The sequence below is a fragment of the Salminus brasiliensis genome, chromosome 16, assembly GCF_030463535.1.
Source record: "Salminus brasiliensis chromosome 16, fSalBra1.hap2, whole genome shotgun sequence".
Lineage (NCBI taxonomy): Eukaryota > Metazoa > Chordata > Actinopteri > Characiformes > Bryconidae > Salminus > Salminus brasiliensis.
In genome coordinates, this window is record NC_132893.1 from 1,643,860 (window position 1) to 1,666,758 (window position 22,899).

The 22,899-nt window shown below is 42.4% G+C and overlaps 1 protein-coding gene across 50 annotated transcripts in view; it reads right to left on the reverse strand.

Moving 5' to 3' along the window:
- Nucleotides 1-679: 679 nt before the first annotated feature.
- The window catches only part of LOC140537170 (protocadherin gamma-C5-like), a 226,653-nt gene continuing 204,433 nt past the window's right edge, over nt 680-22,899 (reverse strand). For 30 of the 50 annotated variants that reach the window (XM_072659458.1, XM_072659457.1, XM_072659483.1 and 27 more), the window contains exons 2-5: nt 8,227-8,285; nt 7,552-7,605; nt 5,494-5,606; nt 680-2,937 (exon numbers count right to left, since the gene is read on the reverse strand). In XM_072659458.1, coding sequence (XP_072515559.1) covers nt 2,705-2,937; nt 5,494-5,606; nt 7,552-7,605; nt 8,227-8,285 — 459 coding nt within the window. In that variant the 3' untranslated portion in view covers nt 680-2,704. Of the gene's footprint in view, nt 2,938-5,493; nt 5,607-7,551; nt 7,606-8,226; nt 8,286-12,586; nt 15,280-15,942; nt 18,571-20,063; nt 22,857-22,899 lie in introns of those variants that run through there. The other 20 variants (XM_072659473.1, XM_072659471.1, XM_072659470.1 and 17 more) reach the window with 5 other exon arrangements.

Sequence of the window (22,899 nt, forward strand, 5' to 3'; positions counted from 1 at the left end):
GGTTGCCTGAGATGTTAACAGCAGATCCTTTAAGTCCTGTAAGTTGTGAGATGCAGGCTCCATGAACTGCATCAATGAGCCCTGGGTTCCCATTACTCTGTCACCAGTTGTCCTTCCTTGGAGCACTTTTGGTAGGTATCGACCACTGCATGCACAAGACCTGCCTGATGTCAGCTGTGCTGACCCAGTCGTCTAGCCATCGTAGGCTGGCCCTTGTCCAAATGGCTCCGATTCTCGTGTTTGTCCATGTAACATTTATTTCTCTACAGTGAATTTCTCTGAATAACTTTCTTTAACATTTGAGCAATAGCTGTAATTCTCCCTTGACCCTTTCGCAAGTCTGGCACCACCTTTGGAATCTGAACATTCACCTTCGAATGTGATGCAACTATCAAATTTAATTACGGAAAAGTTCTTCCACAACATACAGAGCATCCCACAAATGCAGGAATTTCATGTCTTAAATGGTGCAGAAGTTACAGAAGGTTACAGAACTGCAGCTGTGCTTGTGCTAAAAGGACCTACCTCTAAGTCAATCATAACAGGTGGCCAGGACTTGTGAAAGGGTTCATGTCAATGCATTAATGTAACAGCATTAAGTGGTGATCTTGCTTTGTATGGTTAAAAGCCCTTTTAATCAACACAATTAAAGGCTTTTAGAGATCACACAGCAGACATATTTGTGAGTTCTGACAAACTTTTATTTGAAATGTAAGTGTTCCATTAGTAAACAAGAACATAAACAAATAAACAGCCATATAAATATCTGCGTTATAAAACAAAAGCGGAACATGAAGCGCTAAGCTTTAAAGGAAGGTTATCACGGTCGAATACAGAAAGGTATTCAAGCAGCAGACAGACATTTAGATAGATATATTTATATATATAGGTTCATAGTTAAACAGACAGGGATGGCATTCCGGTAGCATTAACAGCTGACTGTAATTACAAACACAGAGGACTATAGAGAGATGGGTGGTGGGTTGGGGGTGGGGGTAGAGCACGCTAAGAACCAGAGGTATGTTTTTTTTTTGTTCTTTTTGTTTTTTTTTGCTTTTGAAGTTGATGATTGAAGAAAAAAAGTGAAATAGAAGGAAAAACACAAAAATATGCACAAATTTTCACAAGCCCTAAACTACTACGCTGCGTGTCTTGCAGAGACTGCAGGTTGTATGTACAAGTTGAGTTAGTCAGTGAGCTTGAAGCTTTTGTATCTATAGCACTACACTTGATCAGTTTTATTTTTGTATGTATTTTTTTTTCTTTTCTTTTTCTAAAAAATACTGAAACATTCCTGTGTTGGCCTGAACTTTGTGGCTCTAGTTTATACAGACAGGTTACATACTGTATCTTATTTACACTGTGATGAAGGGTTGGTGTGTTTAGGTTAGGGTTGTGCAGAATTTTGGGGAGTAATGAACTCCTCACTTGGGGCTGGCCAAGGATGGAGAGGCCTACAGAGAGTTTAGGGCCAGTTTTCTGACCTGATGTTCTTCCCAGTTGGAACGTTCTTTGCAGAAAGTGCCTTCATTCGCTTGAGGACCACCTTGGAGCATCGAACCTGCTTACAGTGCTTACGTTTACCAATACTTTCCTAACGTCTTCCTCAAGCCCAAACACAAGGCCCAAGGGGAGGACCTACCAACCCAGTCATCTTCTGCTTAAGCACTTTTACAACACTCTGGGTGCACAAGCCCCTGTTCAGTAACACTCAACCAATATGGCATAACCCACAGACCAACAGTCTGGGCAACTGCCACCTTATCCAAGGTTTAGAAAACACGGCAAACTTTATCTAATGCAAGTCCACAGGATTGATATTTTTATGGCTATAGCAGTAATAACATTGATGGGTGTTTATATGGGTGTCAACTTGGATGTTCACTTTAGAACACCATCAGATCTTCTTCTTCTCAGTCCAACTTTTCAGTAGCTAGTGGATTACTAAGAACTCTAAGAGTTCTCTTATTCTAAACATGTTTACAATTTACTTTTAATTTTGCACCTTTTGCTTTAGCATCTTTGCCTCACTGCATAGTTCATTTTCAATACCCTTACTGATGTCAAAGTGGATCATGCAAAAAAAAAGGGCTTCAGGGGTGGGGCGGGCGGGGCTATGGCACATCCATTTGAGAAATCTAACATTGACATTTTTCATTCTTGTCGCTACAAGAAGGATCTACTTCGCATTAAAAAGAACACAAAAAAGCCTTAACATGACAAAGAATCAGTATTTTTTCATCTATCTTACATGACAGACTTTGCTTTTGGGGTCTAAACACGTCTCATCCTACTTAGTCCCTCTTGAAGTTGGAGTACACCAAAGAATATCAACAATGATCAAAGGAATTGCATCATGGACAAAGCAATACAAAACTGAAATAATCTAAAACGTAAAGAGATGATTATAAACCCCTTAAACTCTACAACTTCCATTCCTCACTCTTGTGACTAAGATAAGATAATCCTTTATTAGTCCCGCAGTGGGGAAATTCTCATGTCCTTACACTGCATGTCCTTACACTGTAGCTTTGATAGTAGTTACCCCGTCAGCCTGGATAGTGGATATAAATGAACAATAAGCCTAGAGTTTAAGGGGAGTCAACATTCTAGCGAGGGAAAAGCTAACACGTGCGGAGAAGAAAAGCCAAGATCCCCATAGCTATGCTAATTCTCCACAGCTACGCTGATGCCTCACTCTTCCTTACTTCTTGTCCTTCTTGGTGGCCTTCTTCTTGCTGGCCGGAGTCGGGGCGGCCTTCGGTGCCTCTGCTGGAGGCAGGGCCTGAGGTGGAGGAAGAGCCTGCTGGGGCATCTGCTGCTGGGGGTTAGCCGTCAGTGTAGCGGTGCTGCCTGGGATGTAGACGTTCTGGCGATAGTCGGGGACATACTGAGCATTGTAACGGGGACCCAAAGTCGCTGTAGCTTCACTCACTTCTGAGAGGAGAGTGAAAGGCATGGGGGGAGGAAGAGGGAGGGATGGGGATGAAAAGAGAAGGAAAAAAAAGGAGAAGTTATAATAATTTAATGTAGGATATCTGCAATTAATGTAGTTGACCTCTGAGGTCACATGCCATTTCGTACCTGTAAGATTGCTTTCTCTATAACAGGATTGAATGGGTATTGCAAATATTGCCTCTATTGTGCCCAGTGATAAACAATAACCCTCTGAATTAATGGCATTTGGCTGACACTCTATCTATCTAGAGCATGAGAGGGTTACACAGGTAGGAGAATCCAACATTTGTCTTGTCTTGACTCTTATTGCTGTAGTGTGGTGTGCTTGCCTGCTCCCATGCTGGCAAGACAGACAAAACAAACCCCCTATATGACGGCCAAGAGCCTGCATGAAAGTTTAGCTGGGTCAAGATGATGGTGCACTATTCTACTGTGCAGTATTGCTTGCACAACGTCCCAGAACAAAAGGCCTTCTGCAAAGAACTGAAAGACTTTTAGCATACCTAACATGGGTATGTTGCTGATTACAGAATCATGACACTATTTTATAGGATTGAAACTATGTGATTAAATGTCACATTATAAATTAATATTAATACATAAAAAATGCAAAGTGCTTTTATTTAAGAGACAATATTGACATCTTTTTGTTGGGCAGTAATGGAGCTAAACAGTGATTACAGCTCAGCACTGCAGCTCTTTTGGTGACCTGCTCTTGCCTTTCCCTCCCCCATACATAATATATGCTGTAACACACATACACACACACACACACACACACACACATGCATGGACGAACACTGCTTGGATGCTGCCACACATTTACAAGGACCAAAGAGCACCTAAATATCGCTTGCAGTTCTTGCAAAATGCATGTGAGACTTAAGCAGGTGCTTGTGGCTTAGTGACAAAGCCTGCCTTTGTTGCATTTCTTGGCCAGAGCGAATCTTCAATGCTTTGTTTACGAGGGTGGTGGATTTTGTGTCAATTTTTCAATATAAAATAAATGGTGAATAGAACTAATTCATAATGCAGCTTTTATGGATGTATCAGTGAATAGCTGGTCCTAAGAACTAATTCCCCGCAGCGCGGAGCGTCAGAACGGGAAACAGTCGTCACACACAGTGATAACCCAATGCTGCATTCGCAGGCACACTGCAGCTGTGCTACTGAGGAAGAAAGCGTCCTCTGTCCTTCACCACTCCATTAGTCCATTAAGAGTCAATGACTGCTGTGCTGCATTGTGCTCACTGGAAGCATTTCTCTCTCTCTCTCTCTCTTTCCGCCTGTCTTTCTCTTTCCCCCTCTTTTGTTTCATCTTCTCAGTTCTGTTTATAGAGTAAGCACTGAGAGGCAGTCTTGCCTAGAGAGTTTGACCTTGAGGTGTGATGTCATTCATTGCAGAAAGAGAGGGGTTTGTACAGGATCTATGCTAGTTATTGAATAGAAAGGCCAGATATCACCATTTCAAAGTTTGGGACCAACAGTTCATGCTCGTTGCTCGCTCCAACATCAATAACCTCAAATAGTGGAGAATGAAGAAATGTTAAATATGTCCAGAATAACAAACAGAGATCTTTGAATTAGGGGTGCTGTTTTATTTATTCTGAAAATGCTTGGACCCCTTGAATTGCCACTTATATTTGGATTCAAAATTCAGTAAAAGACATTACCTCACACCAGATCAGCATTTTTAACTCTGAAAGGTTCTCTGATAAGGTGTCCCCCTTGCCTTAACAACAACATGTAAGAATTATGCCTTTTGATATCCTGTCCATTTCAGTTCAAGAGTTCTGTCCATTTCAGTTCAAGAGTTCTAGCTCAATAGAAACACTGGATGGAACACCGGGACCACAATCTAAGCTCTGGAACCGCAGGTAAATTGCTAAAATGTGCACCCAGTTTACTGGAGAATAGGCTTGAATTCTATACACTACACTATACAGACAAAGGCAAAAGCAATGCACCTGCAGTAACTGTCTCTACTGTCCAGGTAGAGCAACAGATTTTGATTTTGGTGTGAGAATTTTTTTGCATTTAGCAACAAAAGCATGAGTGAGGTCAGCTGTTGGATGATCCAAACCCTAACTCATCTTAAATGGACTGAATGGAGCTCCACCACCATCATTCCAGAGAACACAGTTCTTCCACTGCTTAACAGCTCAATGCTGGGGGGCTTTATAGCCATGGGTTTATATTTATCTGCTCCAGAGAGTCCTATTCTATTGGCAGTACTTCTCTACAGCGACTAGACAAGCTGTGTGTGTGTGTGTGTGTGCATTTGCACATATGTCAGTAACGGGTGCAACTTCAAGTAGATGAATGCTTTTATTAGAAGTGGTGTCCACAAACATTTGGACATAGTGTATTTTAAGAGCCCGACCTGACATAATTGACACATTACGTGACAGTAAGGATGCATGAAAGGAGCTGAGCCTCTCTGCTTTCAGAATATGAATAACCTCTTGGCAAGGGATGATGGAAGGGATCAGAGATGGAGGGATTTGATGGACTGAGAGGAGGAGAGAGACTCACCATTCGCTGCAGCCATCAGAGCCTGGAGCTGTTCGGCTTCGGTAGGGGGGTTGGGCCATGGTCCTGTCCCGCCTACTGCACCTGCACCGGCCTCCTCAGGACGAGCTCCAGCTCTGCATGACACACAAAGATGCAGTTAGTGACTCATACACCACCACGCACTGCCGCACACACACACACACATACAAACATGTGGATGCCTGTCGCCAAATCTGTCAGCATAAAACACACCAGGCTTATGAGCTGAGACAGCCATTTTGAATGAGAATCAGCAGCAGCACACAGCAGAAAATGGAGGCTGCAGTGGAACTGAGCAGAGGTGGCCAGGATATCATCAGACAGGCAAACAGGTCAGCACACACACACACACATAAAGAGAGAAACACGCATATTGATTTTCTGTTCTTGCTGATAGGGTGTATGGCCTTTGTTCTGTATTTAGTGTGGGGTTAGGCTAGTCTGGTTTAGCCCAGCAACAATAGTGCAAGTAAACATTGGAGCTGAACGGCTATATAGCTTTATTTTAACTTCATAATCATTGTTCGGCAGTTATGTACAACCATCTATCCGGATAGGCTGACAGCATTCTATCTTATATATTTATATGTATATATATATATATGTATATAACCACTGGTGACTGGTTGGTAAGTAACACCAATAGACAGTTTAAAAGCTACCCTAATTAGTTCATATATTAAAGCAATGATGTCTAGTTGCCCCTAAGCTCTCACTTGCCATTTTTTATTTTTTGCCATTTTTACATAATATGAACCTGGTTGATTTGTCAATTGTTTAATAACAACAATAATAAAATATAACATTTTTATTTAAATGTATTAAACAACAATCTAGGCTTCTATGCTTTATGTTTTTGCTTTAAAAACTGTCATAAAAACACATTAGAACTCTCAAAGTGTGGTGGTATAAGCTCTCAGCTCATGCCTGTGACCAAATGTTCACAATAACACATTCACTCTCATAGTCTTCCACTTAATTGCATAGCTACACCAATCAGTCATAACATTAAGACCACTGGCAAAGTGAATAACACTGATTATCTGGTTCCAATGGCACATGTCAAGAGGAGGGATATATTAGGCAGCAAGTGAACAGTCAGCATCAGTCCTGATGCTGTTGAACGGTACAGTCAACAGCATCAGGCAGGTCTTTTGTAATGTTCCTGGTATGCGGTGGTCAGTGCCTACCAAAAGTGGTCCAAGGAAGGACAACCAGAGAACCGGCAACAGACGCATGAATGCTAAACACTCATTAATGCAACGCATGGAGGCCAAAACTCATATCTTAGGAGTTAAAGAATCTGCTGTTTTGGTGCAAGACACCACTGGATGCCTTCATAGGTCTTGTGAAGTCCATGCCTTGAAAGGTCAGGCCTGTTTTGATGCACCAGTGGGATATTAAGCAGGTGGTTTTAATGATCTGGCTGATTGGTGTACATATGTTATTGCAGTTTGTTAAGTCTATTTTGTGCATTTTGGTCGAACACAGACAAACTCTGAAAAGAGAAATTCCAGAACCTATTATAATTATTTCTTAATACACAGCGAAGGAGAGTGTTCGAATTAACCTGATTAAGTGTATTCACTTCTTCACCGTTACCCACACAAACATATCAACACAGAAAACTGAAATCAAGAACAGGACAACAGAAACATTCTCTACTCTATGAAGACAGACTAACACAATCAGTCCTACGAAAGCCAACTCAAACCCATTTCAAAGAAACAAATAAATGGCACTTTACTAGGCAAGGCTACACACAGTGCAACGGTAACCTACAGAGCAAGATGCAACACATAGTCTTCAGCAATGTACACAGGTCCAAAAGCCAAAGGTCTGTGGTAATGAAACCGTTTGCGACTTCAGTAGACATAGACCAACATTGAGAGGACGATTGGACAGTGTGTAGTGGAGCTGGAAGACACACTGAGTAGCTCTAGAAGACCTTGACAGAAAGAAATCCCCACTACAAGCAAGGCTCCCCACATGAAGCCAAGCTGCAAAACACACTACTCTCGTCTTCTTACACCACTCTACCTGGACTTCTCGTATGGAGTCCATCTCTGCTGCAGGGTGTGGAACCTGTGCTGGCTGGAACACAGGGATAGGAGCATGGGGCTGTCACTCACTGACCCACAGGCCAATCAGAATGGGCTTGACATCTTGTTGATGTAATAAAACTAAGGGATATTGTTTATGAGATAGATAAACTCTTTTTGGATTACAAAGATTAGCCTAAATACTACATCTATCATTGAAATTCTACATTATGAGTTAATTTGTCGTTTTTTTTTACCAGTTTTGGCCTTCATTGTTCCTGACCAGCAAGTAAACTTGCTAATCACAGCATATTGACATCATCTACACTCCCAGAAATAAAGGTGCTTCAAACGGTACTTTGGTTCCATCTTTGGTACCATAGAAAAAAATTCTTCTGCAAAAGAAATGTGTGGTCGGAAGAACTTCTTAAAGGTCTAAAGAACCTTTATTTGATTTAAAGGTTCTTCACACTCACACATTTCTATTACTGGCATGCACCCTTATTTTTAAGAGTGCATTTGCTCTTTCCAAGATTAGTCTGGCAGAAAACAGTGTTGTGATATCACCTTTCAATCACTCATATTAAATAAAAGCAACTGAGAATGAGGGGAACATAATCCCAGTGATCTCTAAAAGGTTAGTGTGCATGCTAATGTAAGATGATTTACTTACCCACTTGGTCCGGGTCTCTGGTTTGGGGGTAGGCGCCAGTCATTGTTAGGTGGTTTTTGCTGTGGGAAAAAGATAAAAGCTGTGGTCAGGTAACAATCTGAGGTTGAAAAAGGATGGCGCCCAGTATCGGAAAGACTGATCTTGTGGCCATAATGGAAACAATAATAGTGATGTCACAATGCAGCTGCTGATCTGCAAAGTGACCCCAGAACAGGTAGAGCACAGCAGGGGAAACAGATTGACTGGACTCTTGAGGAATACAGCAAGGAAGGTGGGTAGCTGAGTGTGATTTGGAACCAGAAATCCAGTAGGTAGTGGAATACAGTGTGTGAATAATTGAAAGAGCCATTATGTATCTACAGTGCTTGAATGCATTTACACAACAGAAATGCACACTGGTTGACCTTCAACAACATAGAACTTACTTAGTGCCACACATAATGAAAATGAGAAGACCTGTGAAAATGGGAAGAATACTGGATTCTGAAAATTTCCTTTGAACATTCTACTGTAAATACAAAAAAATTTACTTATAATTTCCACATGAATAAGATGCCCTATAGCAGCATACAAAATGTCAAAAGTAAGTAAACTTTGTATTGATAAATTATATTCATATTGAAATGATACACTAATTTGAGTCAAGTAAATCCAATGTATTTCACACTAACAATAATGGTAAAAAATCACTTTTGGTTTAATAAAGAACCATGTCTACAAAGGAGGTTTTAAAGAACCATTAAAGTGCTACTGTCATGGCAACGCTTAAACAACCATTTGAAGCTTCCTTATTTGTAAAAGTGTATTCACAGTAGCCTATGTACTGTAAAGCCTTCAGCAGGATTCTTCAATACTGTACACACAGAGAATCCCTGGTCTATTCTGAATTCCTAATCTTTTTTAATATTCATCATATCATAAGTCCTGGCCCACATCTGCTGCTTCTTCTCAAACTCCCACAACCTTCACACTGTGCTGGACTGAGCCTCGGTCAAAGGGGAGCACGTGTGTGGTTCTAATGTCCTACTGTACTGATCCTTTAAACCCCAGACAGGATTACAGTTCCCAGGCCAGCCCTCCAACCACTGGCAGCATTCCCACCCGCACATGCAGTTCAGCCAGCCTAGCCTGAACTTAACCTACTGCCGAACCGTCTGCCAACACAACCTTTAAAAGCATGCTTCCTCAAAGTTGGCAACAGCTATGCATTCAAGCATGGGAAACTAAATGCATCCGCTTGCACTACATAGATTATGCTTTTTTTTCTGTTTTGGTCTTGCTCTTGATCTGGCGATAATCTAGGCATGACATGTTTTCATCTGAGTGAATAAACAGAATGCACTTCTACCGTCAGAGTGCCAGTGTGAGTCATAAAGACCACAACAAACCTGTTCACTTGGATCTTTTGCAACTATTAACAAGAAGAACACTTTTACTTGTTTCCTGATCACATTCTTTGCAGTTTCCAAAACATTCTTCTGTGCTTAGATAGTTTTCTGTGAAGGCATGTATAGAACCCTCACCTTCATTAATGAGCTACCGAATAGTCTTCTGGAGAGGCTTGTGCTCAAGGCACCATTTGGTGTCTTAACAAATACAAAGTCACTTCTGCTGGAGATGGTGGAGAAGCAAGGTGAGAATGTGTGCTTATAAGATTCCTGAGAGCCCCCCACCACCTCCAGGTATCTTATCGGGCCATCAGTGTTCAGCTGCAGGTGAAAATCCCTGTGTTGGCGCTGGTGCAGTGCACGCTTAAAGCCCAATCTGTGCATTAAGCAGGCCAAGTGACCATGCTGCCCAAGCCATCGCACCGCTACTGCTGTGATAGTCAGGAGAGACACAGCTATAATGCAGGATAAGGAGACTATGAGGTAAAGTTTTAAGTCTGAGGAGTTAGTCCTTCTGGAGGGTGAGCTCCTGCGCTCAGAGGAAGCATCTGTTGCTTTTTCAGCCACAGTGATGTTAACAGCCATGTTGGTTGAGAGAGGAGGTTTGCCATTGTCTTGCACTAGTACTATGAGACTAAACACACTCTTATGTTCCTCTTGGGCTAACTTTCTGGTTGTCCGCAACTCTCCAGTGTGGGCACCAATGTGGAACAGTGCTGCATCCGGTCCAGCCAAACTGTAAAATAGCCAGGCGTTGTGACCGCTATCTTCATCCATACATGCTATTCGGTTGACAATGTGACCAGTGCCAGCATTGCTGGGCACAAGAAACTGTAATGTGCCCTCAGGGGGAGGTGCAGGGTATAGGAGCCTGGGTGAGTGATCATTCTGATCTATGATAAACACATGAACCGTTGCATTGGCACTACGAGCTGGAGCTCCTTGGTCACGGACCTGCACCACGATCTGGATAACATTTATCTGCTCATAATCAAGTGCTCGCAGGGTATGAATTTGCCCCTTTTCAGAGTTTATGTAGACATATGAGGACACAGGGTATCCATGGACATCGCTGTCCACTATGGAGAAAGACAAAGTGGAGTTTTCGCCCATGTCTGGGTCAAATGCAGACACGAGCAGAAGAGGAGTATTTGGAGCATTGTTCTCAGCTATGTCCACTGAGTAGGAGGGCTGTGAAAAGACTGGCGAATTGTCATTAACATCTGAAAGGCGAATCACAAAAGATTCCTGTGAGGAACGAGGTGGGGTGCCGGAGTCTGTGGCCATCACATTGATGGCGTATTCAGTTACGGTCTCCCTGTCCAGCAGGCCATCAGTCATTAGGGTGTAGTGATCCTCATATGAGTAGCTGATCTTAAAAGGCAACCCCAATGAAATCTGCACACTCACTTCCCCATTCTTCCCCACATCATCATCTCTGATACTAAGGATGGCGACGACAGTACCTGGGTTTACATCCTCACTTAGTTCTTGCATCAAAGAATTGATGTTAATTACTGGAGTGTTGTCATTAACATCAATGATTTCTACCTTAATGTTGCAGGAACCCTCCATTGCAGGGCTTCCTCTGTCTCGGGCCTGAACTGTGATATCATACACGTGTGCTTGTTCATGATCCACTGGACCAATCACATGGACATCTCCAGTGACAAGATCTACACTAAAAAGCTTAAGAACATAGCTAGGTGTGTATTTATCAAAGGAGTAGAATACCTCTCCATTCAGACCATGGTCAGCATCAGAAGCATTCACTGATGTCACTAATGTTCCTACATGAGAGTTTTCTAACAAAGTTACTCTTCTTATGGGCTTATCAAACTCAGGGGCGTTGTCATTGACGTCAAGAACGTTCATAGAAATGAGAGTAGTGCCAGATCGTTCTGGTTTGCCACCATCAACTGCAGTAAGAACCAAGGGAAATACACTCTGCTTTTCTCTGTCCAGAGGTTTGTTTAAAACCAAAATAGGAAGCTTAGTTCCATCGCTTTTTGTTTCCACCTTCAAAATGAAGCAGTCATTAGAGCTAAGGACGTAAGTGCGGAGGGAGTTGACACCCACGTCCTGGTCGAACGCGTTTTCCAAACGGAACGTCATTCCTGGCGAAGCAGCCTCGGAAACTTCCAAAGATGTGCTGTTAGTTTGGAAAATTGGTGCATTGTCGTTCACGTCCACAATTTCGACCGTGACACGATGCATTTCTAGAGGGTTTTGGAGTAAAATCTGACTCCGAATGTGACACGATGAACTCGCCCCGCAAATGCTTTCCCTGTCTATCGATTGCTTAATGACTAAAGCTCCATTTGTGACGTCTATGTCAAAATACTTAGCATTAGACTCCGAAACGATGCTCAGCTGCCTAAGAACTATGCTCTGAACTTCCACACCCAAGTCCTTAGACAGATGACCGACGGTGGTCCCTGGTTTGGATTCTTCAGCAACGGAATAGAGAAGTTCTAAAGCTTGGGCTTGAAAGTAAAAGCAATGGATAGCAATCCAAATCCAAACTCGAGCAGATGTCCTTCTGTGCATCACTTTGGAATCCATTTCCAACGAGATGATCGTTCGACACAATAAATCCACAACGTTTTTAGATGCCATCGTCCAAAGCATAGCATATACGAAGAATATACAGCAACCTACTTCTATATTCCAACATCATGAATAGTATTTGCACTGTGCTACACGGCTACACATCACTGTGGCTGAGTTTCTCTTTGTCTAAGTGCTTCTCGAGTTCTCGAGAGCTGCTAGCAGGTGGGGGTTTGCTGCACCACAAAGGCAGCGCCTTGCTATTGGACGAAAGTTGTCCCCTAAAGAGAGACAAAGAGAGAAGTTTTATGGGTGCACCAGAGAAACAGCTGTCAGCCCCAAACCCCCACCCCGTCACACGCATTCACACACGAGAGCGCAGTCAAGTAAAATACTTTTCGATTTCTAGATTTTCTGCTCACCTGCTGACTCTCAAACTTCCACGTGCTGTCAGGTAACGACGCATCGAGCACGTTCAGTGTGTCTGTGAAGTCTGTGGTGCTGCTGGGCTTCACGAGGGTGAAGTCACTGAATTCGGACATTGGAGAGAGATAAGAGCCGAAGGACTGACTCTGAGACATCATGTCTCCTCCCAGCACCTCCACATACTTAATGGGTCCGTCAGTGTTCAGCTGGATCTGCAGGTTTCTGTTGGGGTTCTTATATTCAGAATCGCTGCGTCTGATACAGCAGCTCGAGCTGCCTCTACTGCCTCGAGCACATTTTACTAATAAGATGAAGAACGTCATCAAACACAGTAAAGACACGGAGGCGAGAGAGATGATCAGATAGAGCGTGATTTTGCCACTTTTCTTATTGAGTTCTGTGGTTTTCTTACGATAGTCTGAGATGGGCTCATGAAAGCCGTCCTCTATCAGAACATCCACGGTGACTGTGGTGGACTGCACTGGTTCTCCGTTGTCCTTTATCTCTATCAGCAGTCTCTGAGAGGAGTCATCCTGCTCTGAAAGCGAGCGCTTAGTCCTCACCTCTCCTGTGTGTAAATTGACACTGAACAGAGACGCGTCCGTGGCCTCCACGAGCCGATAGGAAATCCAGGCGTTATGGCCCGAGTCAGCGTCCACTGCTGTGACCTTAGTAACGAGATGTCCAGCTTTAGCGGAGCGGGGCATCCTCTGATGGGAGACAGAGCCCATGACTGCAGAGGGGTAAATGACAGAGGGGGCGTTGTCGTTCTGGTCCAGAATAAAAACATGAACTGTGGCGTTGCTGCTCAGAGACGGAGAACCGTGATCTTTCGCCTGAACTTTGATCTGGAACACTTTCATTTTCTCGTAGTCGAAAGAGTGCATGCTGAAGATACTACCGTTCTCAGAGTTTATATAGACATAGGACGACAGTGGAATATCCTGAGCTTTGAAATCTAGTATAGAATATGATATTTTGGCATTTTCTCCAACATCAAGGTCTACAGCAGACACTGATCCAATGATAGAGCCGGGGTTGTTATTTTCCTTTACATACACTTTATACGACCTATCAGTAAAAAGTGGTGGATTATCGTTAACGTCGAATATTTGAACTAGGATCGTTTTTTTGATGCTCAGAGATGGAGAACCTGAATCAAAAGCAATGATTTCTACTTTATACTCTGGGAATATTTCCCTGTCTAAACCTCCGTTTGTCACTAAGGAATAATCATTGGAAAACGTTGGTTTCAGTACGAAAGGCACACCAGATTGGGTCTGAAGAGTTACCTTTCCATTAGCACCAGAGTCAATGTCTCGTGCGCTTATTAAAGCCACCACGGTACCACTGGGCGCGTCCTCTCGCACTAGGTTCGGTTTGGAAGTGAGAACAATTTGTGGAGCATTATCATTTACGTCTAAAACGTCTATCTGAACGGTACAGTGACCCTCCATTTCAGGAGAGCCCTTGTCTTTAGCACTGACCTCAATATTAAAAGTGGAAGTGGTCTCAAAATCCAACTCCCCGTTTAAAACAATTTCTCCAGTGTTAGGGTCAATGGAAAATAATGAACGTACAGCTTCAGCCGTGTGCTCCCCAAATGAGTACTGTATCTCACCATTAGAACCTTCGTCTAAATCTGTTGCATCGACTTTTAAAACGGTAGTACCTTTAATAGAGTTCTCTAAAATGTTTACTTTGTATAATGTTTTGTCAAATACTGGATTATTATCATTAATATCAAGTACAGTGACGTTTATCTGAGAGGTGCCTGATCTGACCGGGTTTCCACCATCCAGTGCAGTCAGTAGTAGTTGGTGAACTGCTTTCTTCTCGCGGTCAAGAGGCTTCTCCAAAACCAGTTCTGGTATTTTACGACCATCGCCGATATCCTTAACCTTTAGACTGAAGCACTCATCTTTGCTCAGCGTGTACGATTTTAAGGAATTGCTCCCTACATCTGGGTCCTCCGCGCTTTCCAAAGGGAAACGCATCCCAGGAACCGTCGACTCCGCGATTTTTAACGCGCGGCTAGTTGACTGGAAATGAGGGAAATTATCATTTATGTCCTGTATTTCAACCTCTATTCTGTAGAGCTGGAGAGGATCCTCAATGATAACTTGAACTGGCAACAAACAGTTCGCATTCTGTCCACAAAGACTTTCTCTATCTATTCTTTCATTAACAACCATCTCGCCCTTCCCTAAATCTACACTGAAATACTGCTTACCTGTTTCAGATGCTATTCGCAATTTACGATCATAAAGCTCAGCTATTTTCAAGCCTAGATCTTTCGCAATATTTCCAACAACAGACCCCACGTTCAGTTCCTCTGGAACTGAATAGCGTGTCTGCCCTTCTGCGTTATCCCACAAAAGAAGAAAGAGAAACCAGCAGAATAATCGGCATTTCCAGCGTTCAAACCCCGTCCTCTTTTTCATTTTGTTAAATAATCCACACGGTTCAGCAGGCAGACAAAAAATATAAAATCCCACAAAAAGGCAGTGATTCTTGTCGATGTTGTTCACAACATTTATTACTATAATCCATTTTTATCGCCGAGAGAAGAGCATCACCGCCTCGGCTGGCTCTGTGCATTGTAGGATTCTTTGCGCTGGGGGAGGGAGTGGATCTCTTTGTACAATCCTGTATATTATTGGAGCTCAGAGAGGAGCTACAACAGCCAATGGCAATAGAGTTGTCTCTTAAAGGCACAAGCTCCAACACCAGGACCTCTGACTTAGGGAAAAAGAAACTGCAATTTTAAATTTCTTTATGCATTCTTTTGCATATTGATTTGCATTTGAAATAGTTTACCATTATAATAATAATAATAATAATAATAATAATAATAATAATAATTATAATAATTATTTATTTTAAAAAATGAATTTATCCAAAGGCTAATGTAAGAGTAATACTACTACTACTACTACTACTACTATTACTACTGCTACTAATTTTAATAATAATAATAATAATAATAATAATAATAATGATGACAACAAGAAAAACAATGATTGATGTAATCTAGCTAAACATTGTGTGAAGAAAATTATTCTGAAATGTTGATGATTTTGTTTAGAACTGTATTCTTCAAAGGCATCTCATTACATTGTCAATATATCATATGATCAGCACAGGATATACACATACTCATCAGAGAGTCTGGAAAAATCGAAGCAGAAACTTGACACAACAAATTCAGGTCGCTCTCTGACACACTAGTGTGGGTAGCACCTCATTTCAGCACCGCCGCACTGGACAGCTACAGGTCACAGAAGGAGCAAAGAACTGTAGCACAACATTTTTTTTTACCATACTACGTTAATGCACTATTCTCTCTCACCTGCTGACTCTCAAACTTCCACGTGCTGTCAGGTAACGACGCATCAAGCACGTTTAGCGTGTCTGTGAAGTCTGTGGTGCTGCTGGGCTTCACAAGGGTGAAGTCACTGAATTCGGACATTGGAGAGAGATAAGAGCCGAAGGACTGACTCTGAGACATCATGTCTCCTCCCAGCACCTCCACATACTTAATGGGCCCGTCAGTGTTCAGCTGGATCTGCAGGTTTCTGTTGGGGTTCTTATATTCAGAATCGCTGCGTCTGATACAGCAGCTCGAGCTGCCTCTACTGCTTCTAGCACATTTCACTAATAAGATGAAGAACGTCATCAAACACAGTAAAGACACGGAGGCGAGAGAGATGATCAGATAGAGCGTGATTTTGCCACTTTTCTTATTGAGTTCTGTGGTTTTCTTACGATAGTCTGAGATGGGCTCATGAAAGCCGTCCTCTATCAGCACATCCACGGTGACTGTGGTGGACTGCACTGGTTCTCCATTGTCCTTTATCTCTATCAGCAGTCTCTGAGAGGAGTCATCCTGCTCTGAAAGCGAGCGCTTAGTCCTCACCTCTCCTGTGTGTAAATTGACGCTGAACAGAGACGCGTCCGTGGCCTCCACGAGCCGATAGGAAATCCAGGCGTTATGGCCCGAGTCAGCGTCCACTGCTGTGACCTTAGTAACGAGGTGTCCAGCTTTAGCGGAGCGGGGCATCCTCTGATGGGAGACAGAGCCCATGACTGCAGAGGGGTAAATGACAGAGGGGGCGTTGTCGTTCTGGTCCAGAATAAAAACATGAACTGTGGTGTTGCTACTCAGAGACGGAGAACCGTGATCTTTAGCTTGTACAACAACGTTTAGCATTTTCAGCTTTTCATAGTCGAAGGAGCTCATACTGTAAATGGTGCCATTCTCAGAGTTAATGTAAAAATATGAAGACGTTGGAACGTGATTTAGATTTAAGTCTACGATCGAATAGGTGATCATGGCGTTCTTGTCTTTGTCTGTGTCAACTGCTGTTACAGAAAAAAGCGAGACTCCAGCTGCATTGTTCTCTTTTACATATACACTATAAGAAGGCTGAGAGAATGCTGGTCGATTATCATTGACATCGAGAACTTTAACATGGATAAATGTAGTCGTTTTCAAAAATGGCACACCAGAATCTTGTGCAACTATTTCCACATTATACTCAGATTTATCTTCACGGTCTAAAGCTGAGTCAGTTACTAGGGAGTAATGGTTATCAAACGATGGTTTCAGTTTGAAAGGAAATTTAGGAGAGATATTTAGCTGCACCTTTCCGTTTTCACCAGAGTCCAAATCTCTGACATTAATTAATGCTACTACAGTTCCAACTGTGGCGTTTTCAGGCACAGGATTGGGCAACGACGTGAGAATTATTTCAGGAGCGTTGTCGTTCTCATCAACAATGGCTATTTGAACCGAGGAATGACCTTCCAGTTCTGGATTCCCTTTATCTTTTGCACAAACATCAAATGTATATGACTTCGTGGTTTCATAATCTAAGTCTCCAATTACTGTAATGTCTCCAGTATTGGGGTCAACTTTAAAAGCTCGTTTCACGAGATCGGTAGTGTGTGCACCAAAAAGATACAGAATCTCACCGTTTAAACCTTCGTCTAAATCGGTGGCTTTAATAGCCAGAACACTGGAACCAACGGCAGCACTTTCAGGCATCTGTGCTTTGTAAGCAGCGAGCTCAAATTTTGGTTCGTTGTCGTTAGCATCTTGTACAAATATCTGCAACAACGCAGTGCCAGATCTCACCGGATTCCCACCATCCAAAGCTGTTAATATGAGTTTGTGTACAGACTGTTTTTCTCTATCAAGGGGTTTGTCCACGATTAGCTCGGGCACTTTCCTTCCATCTTTTTGAGTTTTCACGTTTAGACGGAAAAACTCGTTTCTACTTAGCGAATAAGAGTTTACACTATTGCTTCCAACATCTAAATCTTCAGCACTTTCCAACAGAAATCGAGCTCCAGGTGCAATAGACTCTGCTACTTTTAACGTGGCATCTTTTGTGTGGAAATTTGGTGAGTTGTCGTTTACATCCTTTATCTCTATCTCAACACGGTGCAGCTGTAAAGGATCCTCAATGACAACCTGCAGTGGCAAGACACAGTTTGAACTTTCAGGGCAAATTCCTTCCCTGTCGATTTTACCATTCACGACCAGTTCGCCCTTTTCTGAGTCGACGCGGAAATATAGTCTATTAGACTCAGAAGCCAATCGCAACTTACGGGAGGCGATATCTGAGACGTCTAAACCAAGGTCTTTAGCGAGATTTCCAACCACAAAGCCTTCCTTTAGCTCCTCTGGTATGGTATAGCGAATCTGGGCACCAGTAATATTCCACAAAAGAGAGAACCCAAGCAGACAGAACGCTGCCTGTTTCCACCCTCCGTTTCTTTTGTGTTTCATCTCCTCAATATTCCTGCTACTCCCATGAGTATGTACGTCTCCTCCATCCAAACGTAAACGTGATATTCCTCATTTTAAGACCATAAATCCACTGAATTCGACCCGTCCAGCATTAAAACCAACACAAAGGGAGCGTCCTCTTTCTCTACATCGCTCATCATTGCACTGCTGCTGTGGCAGAGGGAGGGAGTAGATCCCTTTGTACAGTCTTCCACGCCATTGGCGGGGAGCTCAGCTGGGTCTCCTCCAATTGGAGACACTGTGCCACTTAAAGGCGTATTACACTCAAACCTTCGTTTGTAACTGTCGCTTCACAGCAGAACAGGCAGGCTATTCAATGTAAAATTCACCCAGTTTTTATGTAAAGAAAGAAAAATCCCTACTGTAAAACATCACATAAACTCTAATAAACATAGGTGCAAAAAAGGGTTCTTTGAGTGATGCCACAGAAGAAGAACCACTTTTGATTCTATTAAGAAGCTAGCTTAAAAACAAGCTGTATGAGTACAAAGAGACCTTTTAAAGGTTTGAAGAACCTTCACTTGAAAAAAGGGTTTGTTACACTCATAAATCTATTTCACTAGCAATGTTCTTTAGGGAACCAAAAAGATTCCTCTACAGCTTTACCCAACATTATATTTTTATTTTAAAGAGTGTAAAGAAATGTTAATTAAGAATAAGAGTATAAAAACACTGCATTTATTCACTGGTAGTGATATTTAGATTCGAAATTAGCTGTTTTAGGTACTCCTTTCAACCATGTAAAAATAGAATGTCATGCCCATATTGCCCACAGAAAAAAGGCTTAAAAACGTGCATTCACACAGTGTGTTTATCTTACATGACTGCAATGGATGAACGTATCCTCTGATATCAAATCCTTTATTTTCTACTGATTCCAGTAGCCAATAATAATAATAATAATAATAATATAAAGAAAGGTGAAAGATATATTGGTAAAACTGGTAACTTTGGCCTTAAATCCTGCGGTTATGTTTATGTTTAAAGATTGAAACGTAATTTTTTGTTAATTTAAAATATTCTAAAATTTATTCAAATATTTTAAAACATTTATATCAACAACATGAGTGTTTTGTGTGAAACAGGAGAACAGATGCAAGAAAACAAAAATACTAAAAAGTAGAAAGTAGTTGAGATCGTTTGAGTTATTTTTAAGAATAAAGCTTGGTTCCATCTTTTTCCTGGATGACCCCATCCAGCGCATGGATTTGTTCAATCAGCAGCAAAATATATATCTCATAACAACAAATATATACCTTTATATTTTATATACATATTATGTAAAGCTATATGTAAATGTATTTACATATATACAGCTTTGGATTATTAACACACACACACGCTCACACATTACACCAACAAACGTTATTTTTTTGCCCTGACACAGAATCAGGTCGCTGTTCTAAATACAGGTGCTGATATCTAAGTTTCAGCACCTTCCAAATAGACAGCTACGACTGTGGTATTGAGCATAACTGCAATCCTCTTCCTCATGCTCACTCTCCCCTCCATTATTCAAAGCAATACCGAAAAAGCAATCCATACACACTAAATCATGACACCTAACAATCACACACATAATGCATCGCCGTCCCCACACGCCTACTTTCAACCAGTATGATTCAAAAAACGTTTTACCATATTGTCTCCCTCACCTGCTGACTCTCAAACGTCCACGTGCTGTCAGGTAAGGACGCATCAAGCACGTTTAGCGAGTCTGTGAAGTTTGTGGTGCTGCTGGGCTTCACGAGGGTAAAGTCACTGAATTCGGACATTGGAGAGAGATAGGAGCCGAAGGACTGACTCTGAGACATCATGTCTCCTCCCAGCACCTCCACATACTTAATGGGCCCATCAGTGTTCAGCTGGATCTGCAGGTTTCTGTTGGGGTTCTTATATTCAGAATCGCCGCGTCTGATACAGCAGCTCGAGCTGCCTCTACTGCCTCGAGCACATTTTACTAATAAGATGAAGAACGTCATCAAACACAGTAAAGACACGGAGGCGAGAGAGATGATCAGATAGAGCGTGATTTTGCCACTTTTCTTATTGAGTTCTGTGGTTTTCTTACGATAGTCTGAGACGGGCTCATGAAAGCCGTCCTCTATCAGCACATCCACGGTGACTGTGGTGGACTGCACTGGTTCTCCATTGTCCTTTATCTCTATCAGCAGTCTCTGAGAGGAGTCGTCCTGCTCTGAAAGCGAGCGCTTAGTCCTCACCTCTCCTGTGTGTAAATTGACGCTGAACAGAGACGCGTCCGTGGCCTCCACGAGCCGATAGGAAATCCAGGCGTTATGGCCCGAGTCAGCGTCCACTGCTGTGACCTTAGTAACAAGGTGTCCAGTTTTAGCGGAGCGGGGCATCCTCTGATGGGAGACAGAGCCCATGACTGCAGAGGGGTAAATGACAGAGGGGGCGTTGTCGTTCTGGTCCAGGATAAAAACATGAACTGTGGCGTTGCTGCTCAGAGACGGAAAACCGTGATCTTTAGCTTGCACGATCAGCTTCAGCTTTTTTATTTTTTCATAGTCAAACGAGCTCATACTGTAAATTGTGCCATTCTCAGAGTTTATATAAAAGTAAGAGGACGCAGGTACATCATTCACTTTAGAGTCTACAACTGAGTAGGTGAGAACGGCGTTGTTATTAACATCAATATCAAGAGCAGCAACGGAAAACAGAGAAGCACCTGCCACGTTGTTCTCCGTTATATAAACGTTGTATGAGGGCTTCGAGAAAACAGGAGCGTTGTCATTTACATCGAGAACTTTGACGTGTATGGTCTTTTCGGTTTTTAACGGTGGTGAGCCTGAATCCGTGGCAACAATTTCAATATTATACTCTGAATTTAATTCACGGTCTAAGATAGAATCTGTGACCAAAGAATAATGATTATCAAATGAAGCTTTCAGTTTGAACGGAAATCCAGCAGGGATTTTTAGACTTACTTTGCCGTTTTCTCCAGAATCTAAATCCATAACGTTAATTAAAGCCACAACGGTACCAACTGATGAATTCTCTGGCACGGGGTTGGGTAAAGATGTAAGTATGATCTCAGGAGGGTTGTCATTTTCATCAGTTACAAGGATTTGAACTGAGGAATGACCCTCTAGTTTTGGATGCCCTTTGTCTTTAGCACAGACATCAAATGTGTATAAAATAGTCCCTTCGTGGTCTAATTTTCCAATTACTGTAATTTCGCCACTCTCAGGGTTCACATTAAAAACCTTCTTGATGTGATCAGGCGTGTGTACACCGAAAAAATACTGTATCTCTCCATTAATGCCTTCATCTAAATCTGTAGCTTTTATGGTCACCACGTTTGATCCAATACCGGCGCTCTCCTCTACAGATGCTTTATATGTTTGCAGTTCAAACTGTGGTTCATTATCGTTACTGTCCTCGACAATGATCTTTAATAAAGTAGTTCCAGATCTGACTGGATCTCCCCCGTCTAAGGCTGTTAATATGAGCTTGTGAACGAGCTGCTTCTCTCTGTCCAGAGGTTTATCCAGTATAAGCTCTGGTACCTTTCGACCACCGTCAAGCGTTTTCACATTTAAACGAAAATGCTCATTACTGTTTAAAGAATAAGACTTCAAGCTATTTTTACCAGAGTCTGGATCCTCTGCACTTTCCAGAGGAAAACGAGACCCTAGAGCTGCGGATTCAGCTATTTTCAACAAACCATCTTTGGTGTGGAAATTGGGAGCATTGTCATTAATGTCCTGTATTTCAATCTCCACACGATGTAGCTGTAACGGTTCTTCTATAATTATCTGTAACGGTAGGAGACAATTTACGCTCTGTCCACACAGCGTCTCTCTGTCTAACCTACCGTTGACAATCAGCTCGCCCTTTTCTGAATCCACGCCGAAATACTGTCTACTAGACTCAGACGCTATTCGGAACTTACGGTTTGCAACGTGTGAGACGTCAAACCCAAGATCCTTGGCAATATTTCCTACGACAGATCCTTCTTTTACTTCCTCTGCTATCGTATAGCGAATCTGAGCTCCAACGGTATTCCACAAAAGAGCGAATCCAAGCAGCCAAAACGCTGCCCGCTTCCAGTCTTGCCTTCTTTTGTGTCTCATTTCCCTGATGAGCTCAATAAACGTCCTCTGTACATCCACAAAAACAAGAACATGAAGCTTCCCTCTGCAATGTATGAACACACCACCAATCCAACCGACGTGCTCGCTTTTTGGTGAGCATTTTATCCATCAGTAAGAACACGGTCCCTTTCTTACAGCCTTCCCATTGTGCTGCTGCTTTAGCAGGGGGAGGGAGTAGATCTCTTTGTACAGTCTTGCACACCATTGGATCAAGCTTGGTCCCCTTTCGTCCAATGGGTGGCATGGCACATTTAAAGGGATAGCATTGTCTCAGTGCTGCTGACTGCTTGCAAAGAGAAGCAGTCGGTGTTCTAACTCTTGAATATATTCACTCACAACTCAATAAACATAAAACAAAAATGCTTGAGAA